Source organism: Carettochelys insculpta, chromosome 2 (assembly GCF_033958435.1).
Source record: "Carettochelys insculpta isolate YL-2023 chromosome 2, ASM3395843v1, whole genome shotgun sequence".
NCBI lineage: Eukaryota > Metazoa > Chordata > Testudines > Carettochelyidae > Carettochelys > Carettochelys insculpta.
Window position 1 is genome coordinate 114646966 of NC_134138.1, and position 14370 is coordinate 114661335.

Consider the following 14370-nt stretch of genomic DNA (forward strand, 5'->3'; position numbering starts at 1 on the left):
ACTTTAGCCCATCTCTAACTTACTAATATTAATATGAGTGCCAGAATCATTCCCACCTCACTTTGTGCTGGACAACAACCCTTTTACACAAGCCGTCCCATGAATTGGTGCTAATCCACTAGAACTAAGAGATTGCATGGACTCTTAGCTCTTAATTTTTTTTTTAAATATGGACATCATAGTGGTGTTTTATAAATTTGGCTTTGGTCAGACCTGAACTCCAGGATGTGTTAAATTAAAGTATAACAGACAAACCTTTTGCTAAGTAAATTTTTATTGGCTACATTTCAATGGATTGTTTCTTTCTGTACTAAGAGAATTCCTTTTTGGATTAAAAACGAAACTTGAAAGGGATTATGTATCAATCAATATCATGGTGCAATTTCTCTGCACTAAAATTACATCTAAAATATTGTTTAAATGCTATTTTTGTGCATGTTTACATATCCACAGGAACAATTTTTCAAGGACAGCTTCTAAAGTTTGCATCCACAATTTTGTGTGTGCAAACTTCAGGGGACACAAACCTAAGAACACCAATGCCTACTTGATATAAGGGTAAAGAAACATTTGTTCCCAAAAGCCAGAATCATATTATTTGCTCCCACAAAGACAGAATACAAAAAAGTAAAGATTAAGTGTACAGTCCTTTGTAACCTGACCCATGAAGGATACAGAACCCCCACATTCTGTGTGATCTCAGAAATGCACACAATACCAGTAAATTACATATTAAGAACCAGCTCTTCAGCAATTAAAAAGCGGAAAGCACAGCAGATGCTTTAATGTACCAATATGCGGGGAGTGAAAACAAAGCTGCTTACTGATCCAACGGTTAATATGCTGAAGGTAAGGCATGGCAGGTACTTACACAGTGACCAAGCTAAGGGAAGCAGAAGGGAAAAGAGTGAAATATATCAGTGCTCAGCAGGTCGAAATAAAACGGCAGTTTTCATAACAGAATTAGCAATATAAAACCACAAAGCTCTGGATTGGAGTTAGTACACTACAAATTGGATTTGCAGGCAAACAAAAAGGGAGGAATGGAGAAATTGATTTTTCCATGCAGAATTAGGGCCCAGCACCACAGCCTGGACACAACTTTGCACGAAAGAGGGACAAAGGTGGAAGCATTGGGTCTTCCTGTCCCTTACTGCTGCACACTGACAGGAGCTGGCGTGGGGAGGGAAACTGGGTCCCACTGCTCATCGAGAGCAAGCCTGGGCTGAACCAGACCAAGGTGAGCCAGTTCCAGCTCCTGATATGGTGGTTCTCACCCTACATTAAGGGAGAGACTGTTGCCAGCATGATTTCTTGTCAAAAGCATTGGAAGATGGATGAGGTTTAGTTGCGGGGAGACAAGTCAGAGCTGGGGAGAATGGCGAATGATAGTTGACCGACTGGCTCGATTTTCTCTTCTACAGCTGTTTCAACTTCACAGTTTGTCTTGGGAGAGGTAATCCCTCAAACTCAGCTAAGCTGGAAGCCTATTTAAGTCACCAAAAGGCAGAAGAGAATATTGTCTCCTGCCTCTGGCATTATTCCTGGGATACACTTCCTCCAGTGGGGCAGGACCCACACACCTGAGCATGACTGACTAGTTTAATTTCAAGAGAGAGCTGGGGGGAAAGGAGACAGCCTCTCTGCACAAGATATGGAAGAGGGCACACACAGTGACACCTGCCAGGATCAGACTTGGCACAGGGTCCAACACAGTACAGCCTCCAACTGAGGGGCTTCGCTTAGGGTGACTATCTGTCCTATATCAGGCGGGATGGTCCCATATTTGGGATGCCAAAAAGGTGTCCCTGCTAATTTTTTAAAAGGGACTAATTGTCCCATATTTGGGCCCTCCCCTGCTGACCTTTTCCGCCAGCAGCTGCGCAGGCGGGAGTCACTTCCCCGATCCTCAGGAGAACGGGGGCAGCTGCTGTGTTCCTGCTGCTTCCCCGGGGCTCGGAGAGCTCATGGCTGCCGCCTCCCTAGGGCTCCCAGGGCAGGCCAGTGGCTGCCACCTCCTTCCTGGCTCCCCGGGGCTTGGTGGAGCTGGGAGAAGCCGCCCCTCCCCACCATATCTCCCTGTCCCATATTTGGACAGGTAGATATGGTCACCTTAGCTTTGCTCCATTGCCAGGACTTGGTGTTTTAGGTCTCTTCTCTGCTAAATGGAAAAAATGCCTAATTCAATCAACTGATTTAAAATGGCATGAGTTTTCCTTCCTGTGAACTCCAGGCAATTAAACATGCAATTTACAATTACAAAACATCAACTGTTCTTCAAAGGAACAAAAACAAAACAAACAACAACACAGGTCTACATTTAAAGATAAAAATGTGCTCCCATAGTAGATGCCCTGTTCCTCCCTCTTTTCCTCCCTGATTTGAAAACTCAGATACCTGGAATTTACCTACTACTGCTCTTAAAAAGAAAAGAGTTTCAAAACAGGACAATAGCCTGAAACTAAATATTAAATGCATACAAAAATAAGTTGCATTCCCCTCATCAGGGAAGCTCCTAATGTTATTCCCACTCTCTACTGCATGATTAATTATCACACAAAAACATAGAACAAGTACTTTGGCATTTCAAGTTTGGCATTTCAATTATGCTAATCAAGTCGAGCTCTCACCTATGTAAAGGGGACGAGCCAGATTTGCCAGCACTTACGCTATGTCAAAAACTCTTTCTAAATTTAAATTGCAAAAAATTCCACCAGTTCTCACCAACTGAGAGCTTGCCAGCTTCTATTTTAGAAAACCCATCAAAACCAGCCTGTGGGTTATCTGATCATTGGATGCACAGGCAGCAAGCTGAACCTCTGCTGTCAATGTGCTTCACTCACGAGAAGCACTTCAGAGAATGGGATTTTTGTATATTTCAGTGTTCTGGCTGCCCACAAATAAACAGACAGCTGGGGATGATGCAACATGAATAGGCCTGTCATGTGAAAATGCGCACAAACAGTTCATGAGAACTTGTTTTCAGGTGAACTACCATCAACAGCATCTGTTTAGGCTTTTTCAATCCTCTTTTCTTAATAAATCACCACTTATCAGTTCCCTTTCTTCATATGGGCTACCAAGCAGAGGCGAGGTTTGACTTCTGTACGTGGGGGTAGGAGTGGGGGGTAGCTCCAATCAGCCCAACAGAGCCGCACATGGGGGAGGGCAAATTCCACACCTACCCACAGTTTGCAGTTTGAGACGGGCAATGCTACCAACTATGCCCTGGGTACCAAGACATTATGCATCTGGTTACAGATGCAGGTGTACAGCTTAGTTTGAAATTGGCACAACCAGTACTCCAAAATAATACTATAGATGCCCCTCTGCTAGTATCTTCAAGGGACCTTTACAAAATACCGTCAGCCCTTTCCTCTGGGATTTTCACTGCTAAACTCAGCAGGATCAAAATTCAAAGTGCTCTTTTGTTCTTATATTCTCTTGCAAGGCGCACACAGTTGTGAATCAGTGAGTGAGTCTCCTCCTTTCCCCTACTTACTTCGATGAATATTTTTAACCTATGCAGTACCCGTAGGAACCAAATGGATCTTCATTCTGAGCAATGGTAAACAGTACGATGAGATGGAGTGCTCAATGTTTCGAAGAGAGAGCTGCCTGGTGGGAGGAGCACGTGGCGGCTCTTGCTGCAATGCACAGTGGAGTCTCCAACCCTGGCAGTGCCCCCAGCTGCTTTGCCACGCGCCAGTGGCAGCAGTTCCAGTGGTGAGTAGTGGGAATTTTTTGGGGGGTGGAGGGAATGAAGGGAGGGACTGGGACCGGGGAAGCCTTGGAGAGGTGGATGGGCAGTAAACCCTCTGATTTAACAGACTTTCGGGTTTAACAGACACTCCCTCCCCCCATTAGTCTGTTAAATTTAGGGCTTACTGTAAGATTCTCCCTGATAATTGGTTGGCACAATATACAAGTAGCAGCTCATTTTTATAAAAAGAATTTATCCTTTCCACATTTTTTAAATACAAAAAGAGGTGCACATGGCTCTATGTATCTGAAGAAGAGTAATTCCAAGTAATTGCCAATTTCCAACTTGTTCTGATACATTATTCTTACCTCACAGCTACTGAGATCTAAAGACACCTCTTTCAGGTTCGGATTACAAGCCAAGCCTAGTAAGAGTGCTCTGGAAAAGATCAATATTAGAAGCATTATAAAACATCAAATTCCCAACAAAGCCCAAGTAGTCACAACCCTAGTAATTCAAAGAGCCTTATCAAAACAAAACACAGCAATTATGTTACCCTGAAATGGCAATATAACTCTTTTACTGTACAGTCAGAGATCTTCAGTGAATACAGAAGGGATTTAATGCAAACAAATACACAGTAAAACAGATCGTGCAACTATTAATTGTGTTACTCACAGACAAATTTCCTATTTTCATTAGCAGAACATTAACAATTACAACATTAGAGAGCTGTCATGGACGCACAATACAAGGTATTTCTCCATAACATTCAAGAAAAATATTCTCTCTCTTTTTTAAGTGTCTCATGCGCTGAAATCATGCTGTGATTAATCTTACAGCAAATAAACAGCATTTTCCGTTTGAACACATTTTCCTTCTAAAAGTCAGCTACTTGAAAAATCTACATTTTTACTTGGCAAAAGTACACTGCATTGAACAGTATTACTTTCATCCCACAAACATAGCCATGATCACGGCATGGCAACATGTCACAGCCTAAATGCCTGGGAATTAAATATCCTTCAGCATACTTGCAGACGTGCCACGAATGCTGCAACTCCATTTCACAGTCGGAACAAGCAACTGCTAATCAGCTGTTTCTAGCAAGAATGATATATAAACTTTGCCCATTCCGTTCCCCTGAAGTATGGCATTTCAAAGATGTCACCATATAGGCATTTCTCAGTTTATCTATGCTGAGATTTCAAAGAGTTATTCCAAACAACATGGGCATGTGTTACCTGGACATTGCTTGCTACATTGACTCCCTGCTTCAAACGGGGAGGAGGAAAAGGCAGACAGTATGAAACTGAAACCCTCCAGGGTTGTCTCTCGTCCATCCTTAATGTAGCTCCACTGTCACCAACAGAATTGCACCGGGGATGAAACTGGCCCAGGTAGCTAAGTGCTACTGTTTCTTTGGGCCCCTAGTGCTAGCAAGTATGCAAAGTATGGGGCTCCAGCCATAGAGCCAAATTATCTTCAGATAACAGTTATCTGGAAATAACTTTGCTATCATCTACACTAAACACAGGCTATTTCGAAATAGCAGATGCACTATTTGTAAATCAGTAAACTTCACTGCAGGAGGAATAGCACCTATTTAGAAATAACTATTTTGAAATAGATGCTGTTGAGATGCAGGATGACGCTTATTTTTAAATAAGTGCTATGTGTGCAGACTACGTATTTCAAAACAGCTAGGTGCTATTTCGACATACATCTTTGTGTGCAGCAGTCTATTTTAAAATAGCTATTTCTGAACAGCTTACTTCAAAATAGGACTGTTGTGTAGACGTAGCCTGTAAGAGCACCTCAGTCAGCTACTAAAATAACCAGAAGTTCTGTGGCATCTTGTAGACTAACAGATATTTTGGAGCATAAGCTTTCCTGGGCAAAGACCCACTTAGTCAGACAACTACTAGTGGCTTTATATGGAGAAGGCTGATGTTAACTAGTCATTCAACAGAAAGATGGACTAACTTTTTTGCCTTCCCTCCATTTCAGACAATGCCAAGCTAACAGAATCTGATGTACAAGTGGACAGAGAAAAAACAATCCCATTTTGCTGAGCCACAGGCATCAAAGAGAGATAATGCACTGCAAGCAGCCTGGAAAGCCTTATATTCTGGGTATGAAAGCAACAGCAAATCAAGATTTTCATACCAGAGCCCAGATAATCCTTCATGTAAACCACAATATATCTGTCCCTCAATCTGAGTGGTAGATTCAGTCCTTTTCTATTTACTAATTCATTTATTTTCATTTTAACCGCTGATAAGGTAACTTTGAAAAATCGCTGCTGTCTAAGCTCAGGAATAGCTCCGTAAAGCTTCAGTTTTCTGACAAAGCTCCCTCACCCCTCTTAAAACCTCCCTGAAACATGCCATTAACTTGATAAAGTGAAGATCTGACTAAAACTTCCTGAAAAACTTGTTAAATATTTTTAGAGCATATAATATTAAAGTGCACTTCTACTCTAAAAAGCTACTATGCAGAATGGCATTCTGCCAGTTCGGGAAATACCCCTTAAGGTCTTAGAATCAGCTTCAATTCTTTTCTTCTCATAAATCACAAGCAGTAATAAGAGACACCGCAGGCCAAATGCTGTTCTCGTTACATCTGTGCAACCCCACTGTGGTCCAATTATGCCCTCAGTAACACCTGTGCCACTGCTCTCTTCAATGGAAATAAACAGGCAAAACAGAATAGCACACTGGAAAATGGCCAGCGTTCATGTTCTGGACACCGCAGTGCTGCAGCAGAGAGCCTGCCAGCTCTCAGAGCCCTGGCTGGAGCAGGAGTTCTCCAAGCTGCTAGACTCTCAGCTCCAAGGCAGTGTTGCCAGTATCTCTGCTGGAGAGTGAGGAGCTCAGGGCTGTTGTCCATCCTGCTCTGGCGTATGGAAGTCCTGGCACAGGCTCCACCCTCCAGGGCAGCCCAGTTTGCCCAATCGCCTGGAAGATCTAGCTTCCCCCAGCCTGTGGCACTCCATAGAGCAGCGCTGCCCAAAGCTGCAGACCCAGGAGTCCAGGCAGTTGTTGAGCCCATCCTGCGTTAGCAGCAGTGAAACCCTCAAAGAGCCCAATTTCACATATTACATTTTGGAATCGCAACGTCTGTCACTGAAACAGCGTTTTTTGGAGTGGGTGTGGGGCGGGGGGTCCATGTTTATGGCAAATGTAGTTAAAATTGTGTTTCATTTCCATTATAAACTAAAGCAAACTCTGACATACTGAAACTTCAAGGGAAACAGGGAACACTGGAAGCACCTGTAGCATTGAGCGATAGCAAACGTATGTTAATCACTAAAACGGGCAGGTTTAATTCAACACATACGAGGGGCAGGTCTGCTGCTTCAGGTGGCGCTCTTTTCAGAGACTATAGCCTCGCAGTACAACAGGGGACTGGGAGTCAAGATTTTAAGGCTTTATTTCAAGTTCTAGCCCCCCCAACCCCACAGCCGCCAGATTTATTGAAAGGTTTACGTTTGCAAAGCTCTTGCATATAAACAGATGAAAGATGATATGTAAACATTACTGGCATTATACACACCATGTTACATCTCAAATTCCCTTGAGAGATTTGAGTTCTTTTACAATTTACTTAAGTTATCTAGTACTTTGGGACTGCTCTAATAGTTAAAGCTCAGTATGTCCAGAAACAGCAGTTTCAGACTATCTTACAGCCTCTTCAAGATTCAAACCAGAATCTTAGCGCTTGTCTACATCGTGAGCTAATGTGCCCTACAGAGAAATGATTCCAAAGAGCATTAACATGATGTGATTGAATTGCTCTGAGTGAACACTAGTGGTTCACACAATCTTAAAGTGCACTGGGGAACAGGCAGTGCACACAAGTCAAGTCTTCATGGACTATTTATTTCACAACACTTTTGTACACTTTAGAACTCAGAGCCCTGTAGTGCTCACTACCTCACCACAGATAAACCCTTAAATTTTTATACCACATATTTAAAAAAAAAATCACATTTCAGACAAAAATGCTAGCAATCCCATTGAAAACATACTGAGTCCCAGCTACCATCATAACTGAAATGGTATCAATGGGATTTTTTTTGGAATTGTACCATTCAGCCCATACTGTTCAGCTCAGAGTCAAATCAAGGTGCACTGAGACTTGCTACACTTTAAAGAATCCTTGAAACTCTTCACCTCAGGGAGGAAACCGTAAACCAAAGTAACAGCGCAATAACAAAACAGCCAAGCAACTGTATTGCTTTAAATAAATAAATTAAATACCATGTAGCTTATTGTCAAAAGGGTTTTTTAAGAGCATCTTTAACAAATTAGGTTCCAATTCTGCAAGCACTAAAGTACATGATTAACTGCAAGTTTGTGAGCTGTCCCACCCAAAGGTGACATTTACAGGATTCTGGCCTTTGGTCTTTTTCACTCTATGGGGGATATCGGAAGGTCTTATGGTATTTTTCATAAGAAAAACTACATTTACTGTGCTGATGGCTACTCATTCTTTTTGCTCTCATTGCTGTCCACATCCACCATACAATGAGTATCCCTGTGGTTAACTATACCCAATTAAGTTTTTTACCACCAGAGCCTTTGCCTACACCAGACGGTAAGTAGCGTTCAAGAACACGCTTATTAATACCACATTCTCACAAAGCCTAAAACAGGATATAACAAGGGGGAACGTAACAGAGGAAATGGAAAGGATGGGAAATAATGGCTACATAGTCCCCAGGTTGGTTGGCTAACCATGCTTTAGGTGTTTATTGTAGCTATTCCTCCCCCGTATTAATTTGCATCTAAAAATAGGCTATGCTATTCTTTACTTTAGGCATTTGCTGTGATACTTTCCCCTACATATGCTTTGCACTTTTCATTCTCTTGTGCGCTGACTTCATCACAAGCCTTTCCTTCACTCCTAATCCATTCACTAGCTCCAGTCCTTCCTTCCCCTGGGTGTGGTTCATTCTATATTTAGGATTGGCCAGCCTTAGCTCTCTAGTCCTCAAAGAAAAAGCCACCCTCTTGCATGCTTCCCCTCACCTAGAGCCTGGCTCAGTCAGGGGAGAGTTCTACCGGAAGCAATACTTTCTCCTCATCACTCCGTTTCCCACTGCTGTTGACTACAGGCTTGTAGGGGCTGATGTCTCAGGCACTCAAGCTCTCCCTTCCATTCTGCTCAGCTTGGAGACCTCTGATCCAGTGTCACCTGATACTCCCCTGAAAATGGTTCCCTCTCTTGCAGAGCCTGCAATGTCTCCTCCCCTCAAGGTAGCAAGATCCTACCTCTGTCAGAGAAGCCTCCCCTCCCTGTGCCATATTGTGTTCTTGGCAGCTCTAAGAGGGCCTTGCCATAACTGCAGTGTTCACTTTCACCACAGTCTCTGTGTTCCTACCCTTCTCCCAAACACCAGTATGACCCTGTCATTCTCTCGGCATCCTCCAAGTTTGGTCACATTCCCAGCTGTCAGCTATGGTCAATCTAAGCTCACCAAGCCAACATCTTTCTCTCTGCTCAGCCACACTCCTGAGAACACACTGACTGTTCCACCCTTTGACTCTCTCTTGGTCTACAGTCCTGTTCCCATCACACAGGCACCATTATTCAAGGGGCAGACCTTCCCATCTCACCACATCTAAAACGCTGGGGTGGACCCTTACTCTGGGTTCCTGGTTTCTCGTACTTATTTGTCCTTATGTCTTTCCTGCTAGAATACCAATACTGCACCTGCTGGGACACTCAAATCTGCTGAGCCATGGTCTTCCACACCGGAAACACACAAAGCAACTCCTCCTTTGCAGGTGGCAGTGTTCTCTCTGCAACACCTCGGGATCCCAAACTTAACCATCTATACTTACTGCTCCAAAGCTAACTGCTTTCTGCTTTTGCCACCTCTACTGCTGCTCCTGCAGAAGAGCTGCCTAAGTCCACCATGCTGTTTGGTCAGCATACAAATTACTTCCTCCAGTTTCTGAATCTACATTTTCTCCCAGGCCTCCTGCGTCTACAGCAGGGGTCAGCAACCAAAATAACTGAAGCAACCATTTTTTTTTTTCAAATTTGGTAAAAAACTCAATAATTCGAGAGCTGCAATGCATGTGAATATGAGACAGTCCTTAATAAAAAACAGCGAACTGTACTTTTTGTAACCCCTATTTTAAGAACAGCGCACATACGATTTGTAAAGGGATACAGGTTTACTGCAACATTCACACAAACTTTTACATATTCTGTTTACTCACACGTTACGTGTATGTTTGTACCACTATTTTCCTAACTTTCACTCCCAAACCTACTTTAATTATGCTAATTTTACTTTATGTTTAATTTCACTTTTCTTTCTTAAAATGCTATTGCCCTTCACAGCACAGTGCTGCAAGATTAATTTTCCTTTTCAACATCAAGATTTAATTAACAAGATGATCAAAACACAGATACAGTATCATATCCCACAATGCACTGCACATAGGGGGGAGGGATAGCTCAGTGGTTTGAGCATAGGCCTGCGGAACCCAGGCTTCTGAGCTCAAGCCTTGAGGAGGCTATTTAGGGATTGGGGCAAATAGATGTCAGGGATGGTGCTTGGTCCTGCCAAGAGGGCAGGGGACTGGAGTAGATGATCTCCCAAGGTCCCTTCCAGTTCTAGGAGAGGTATCTCCAATTTTATATATGCACATCAATGTTTTGAGATCATATATTGTTTGTTATTCAGACATGAGTTGTTCATTTTGAGCCTTTAGAATTTTGCCATTTATCAAAAATAATCAGGAGAGGCACATTTTTTTTTTAAAAAAAACTTTGCAATTAGAGTCAGGAGCCACAAAGAAGTTCTTAAAAAGCAGCATGTGGCTCCAAAGCTGCAGGTTGCAGACTTTTGGTCTAAAGGGAGGAGATCCCCACACGATCCTGCAGCAGGCTGTGCCAGATGTAACAGGGTTGGCTGACTCCTGTGTTTCAACTGACAATCATTCTCATCTTTCCCAGGCGTGTTTCATTCTGTGATCAGCACGGCTAGCCCCAGACTCAGGGCTGTTACACTCAATCTCTTCCAGTTCAGCATGGCTGATCATTATGAAACCCACTTTCATTGACAAAGGCACATGAAGCTCTGAGCAGCATGGAGACAATAGCTGCTTTCCAATCCATAACAGCAACGAAGGGTCCTGTGGCACCTTATAGACTAACAGACTCACTTCATCAGATGCTGGTCATGGAAATCTGCAGGGCCACAGGAACCTTCGTTGCTGTTACAGATCCAGACTAACATGGCTACCCTTCCGATACTTTCCAATCCACGTTTATAATCATATACAGAACTATACAAACACCACCTCTAAGTTGCAGGAAAATCGATGCAGCACTTACTTTAAAGGCTCGGGAGATAGTTTAGTCCCAGAAAAGCTGATCTGTGTCAAAGCAAGTGAACTGGTGAAGAACTGTTTGAAAGATGGAGGCACGTCTTTTCCTTTCCTGTCAATTATTGAGAGAAACAAGAAACATTTGAAACATCCAGAGTGCCAGTGCACGTCCAGGTCAACAGCACTCTCTCTCTCTCTCTCTCTCTGTGTGTGCGTGTGTTAACTAATGTGCTTTATCTTTGACAATCATATCTAGATAGCTTTCTGTTGGCTCAAAAACAAAAAGCTATGAAAATGGAGATTCAGCAGCATTCATCAATGTCCCATATCTTGTTCAGAAGGCGTCACCAACTGATGGCTCCTTGGTGACCTATATAAAATAATCAGGTGATTTCAGCTCAGTTACTCGTGGGCAGGCATTCACAACACCAACGAAGAAGCAAAAATTCAAAATTATTATGAGAAGGAAATAAAACTTTCTCTAGGGGTGAAAATGTATTTAATATTTGAATGAAGAACATACAGTAGGTGTGCAGAAATGATGCCTTCAGCTAAGGGTTGAGGTATACTGATTGGACATGAAAGGGCAGCTTATACTGCTAATTCCTGTGACATTACTATTCTATAGAGAGCAGATTCTGCCTCCAGTGCAGTCGGTCCATATCCTCCAAAGGACTATACTCAAGAAAAGAAGAAACGCGGTGGGGAAAACAGTCCCTACTACTACTGATGATAAACTCTCTATAATGTGACAATTGGGATTCAAGAGGAGCAAATGTACTTAGGTGATTCTAGCACTGTTTTTATGCTTCAGTGTTCAGTAGGCACCACTGCATACTGCAAATCTAAAAGGCGGGAGCATCTGCCCTACTTTTCAACAACATAAACAGCAAAACAATCCTGTGGCAGAGTCTGACTCCTCTAGAACAAGAATAGTATCAATGCTTAACTCTAAGATGATCAATCTGGGGATCTCAAAAGGCTTCATAAGATTAACTGTCACAGTTCTGTGAAGCAGGCCTGTAGCCTGAGTGCCTTTTTACAAGAAGAGGACTAAAGTCTGGAGAAGGTAATTGACATGATCGTAGACAAACAGCCAGTCTGGGGCAGAACTGACACAGGCCACAAAACCTAATTCTCTTCTTCTAGTCACTGCCCTCTTCCTTATTAAACTACGCTTTCAGCTTTATTAGGGCTTCAGATTAGATCCATTATAAGTCAGTAAAATATTTTCAATTAATTTCAGTGGATATGAGATCAGGCCCCAAAACGGAGATGGTCAGAAAGATACAGATGAAGCAGTTTGTCCATCCAAATCAGTCAACACAAGGAAACAAGCATTTTGTACAGACTGTTCAATTTCAGCCAAGTTCCGACAGAATCCTGGCAGGGTTCTACTGGAATTCTGCCTGGTTTTCTGACTGTCTATCTTGAGGGGTGAAAAGAAACCGAGAGGCTGTAAATTCTAGGAGCCCCGCTGCTCACAAGCCTCAGTTGACAGGGCACAAGATGGACTGCCTCAAAATCAGAAACCCCAGCACTTCCAGGATCCCAGTCTCCATTCTCCATCACAGAGCATTTTGAACCTTTTGGCTTTCATTTTGCATTGAAACAAAACAAGATTTAGTAATATTTAAATTCTCCTTGAAATGGCATGGTCTTTTTATGCCATTTATTACTGAAAAGAAAGGGCTATTTTGTGACTTGGATGAAAAAGAAAACAGAACAAAGAAATAAGAAAAAAAGACAAAGAAAAAAACAGCTATGAAATCATTGCAAATAAACATTTAATTTGTTAGCCTATACTGATCTTTCATGCAGTTCTGGAATATTTTGCCTACAAGCAGATAAGTCAATTGCTTCACTGCAGTATTAATGTTTTTCTAGGACTAGGAACTTCCTCATGTCTGGAAAGAGCCTAGCACAGAATGGGCTTTACCACAATCTAAATGGTATCCACAGTAATTTAGGTAAACATTGACACCATAACTGCACAAAGATTTCAATGCAGAGGGTCAATTTTAGGCAATTCCAGGGGACAAATCTTGGGGCTTAGCCTGTGGGAGCAGTTTTTTGGTTTTGTTCTGTTTACGGGTTGAGGGAAAAATGCTTCTGCCCTTTCTGAGTGGAAAGCAATATGATTTAGCTATTAAAATTTTACTTTGAGCAACTGCCCTTCATTTTCGTTTCCCAAAACTTACAATCTGCCATAATTTCACTTGCACACTGTGTATGTGCAGGCACAGCCCAAACTGATTTAATTTTCAGTGCTCAGGTGGGTATGCAAAGTGTTGACATTTAAGTGACCACAGTACGCAGGATAGCTTATTCTCCTGCTATACATCAAATAGTCCATGTGCAGGAATGCAATGGAGTCCTGATCCTTTCCAAAGGGTATGGGAAGGAATAAACAGAATGAGGCAGGGACCTACTTGATTGAGCCTCTTGACTGACTGAGGCCCCTGATCAGCAAAACACATGCTTAACCATAAGTTGAGGACTAGTCACACTTTAAATTGCACTATTTACCTCAGTTATGCTTTGCTGAGTCAGGGTCAGAGTGAGCATATTATGCAGGATACTTTATTCTATTGCTGTCTAGCTCCAGGGGAAGGAATACACTGCCAGAATAAATAATTCCTCTGTCAGAAAGGGCTTTACAAAAAGTCTAAAACTGCTTCAAATCCTTGTAATAAAATCGCTGCGTAAGTGCAAAAAAAAAATTCTAGGAGTTAGCAATAACTATACTTAAACCCATACCTGTGAGAAAAAACTGTCCTGGACAGGCTGAGGACAGAGAGGTGCTGAAGGCATCCACGGAGGAGAGCGGCACACACCTGAGAAATAAAGAAGGTAGGTTTATATGCAATAAACCTACTAGTAATTGGTATTTCCTTAAATGACCACAAGAAATAAGATTACCGTGTCTAGTGCGCATTCCGTGTTGGATAAATCAAGATGAGCAATTGCGTTTGGCTGGGCCAAAAAACTGTACAGGCTCTTCAAATGAAAAAGGAAAAAAAATATGAATAAAACTTTTTATATATATTGCACAGAATTTTCATTTTAGCTCTTCAAATAAATTTCAGACATTTATTTTAAACTGAACTCCAACAGCTTTGACTGAAGGTCTTTTCTCTTAATGGATGTAACCTTTTAAGACCTCAAAAGTAAAATATTTGTTAAAATGACAGGAAAAGAATGCTGCCTGGATCACATTTACCACACAGTGTTCTTGACAGGCACGGCCTGATTTATCGCGAGTAGCTGGCAATTCGCTACACATTTTTTTCAGAAAGCATTAATTAATTTTAG

General features: G+C 42.2%; 1 protein-coding gene across 3 annotated transcripts in view; it reads right to left on the minus strand.

Annotated features, from left to right (window-relative positions):
* The window catches only part of CARMIL1 (capping protein regulator and myosin 1 linker 1), a 295177-nt gene that overhangs the window by 97097 nt on the left and 183710 nt on the right, over positions 1-14370 (minus strand). For all 3 annotated transcript variants that reach the window (XM_074987581.1, XM_074987580.1, XM_074987579.1), the window contains exons 14-17: positions 13978-14055; positions 13816-13892; positions 11063-11167; positions 4072-4141 (exon numbers count right to left, since the gene is read on the minus strand). In XM_074987581.1, coding sequence (XP_074843682.1) covers positions 4072-4141; positions 11063-11167; positions 13816-13892; positions 13978-14055 — 330 coding nt within the window. The remainder of the gene's footprint in view (positions 1-4071; positions 4142-11062; positions 11168-13815; positions 13893-13977; positions 14056-14370) is intronic.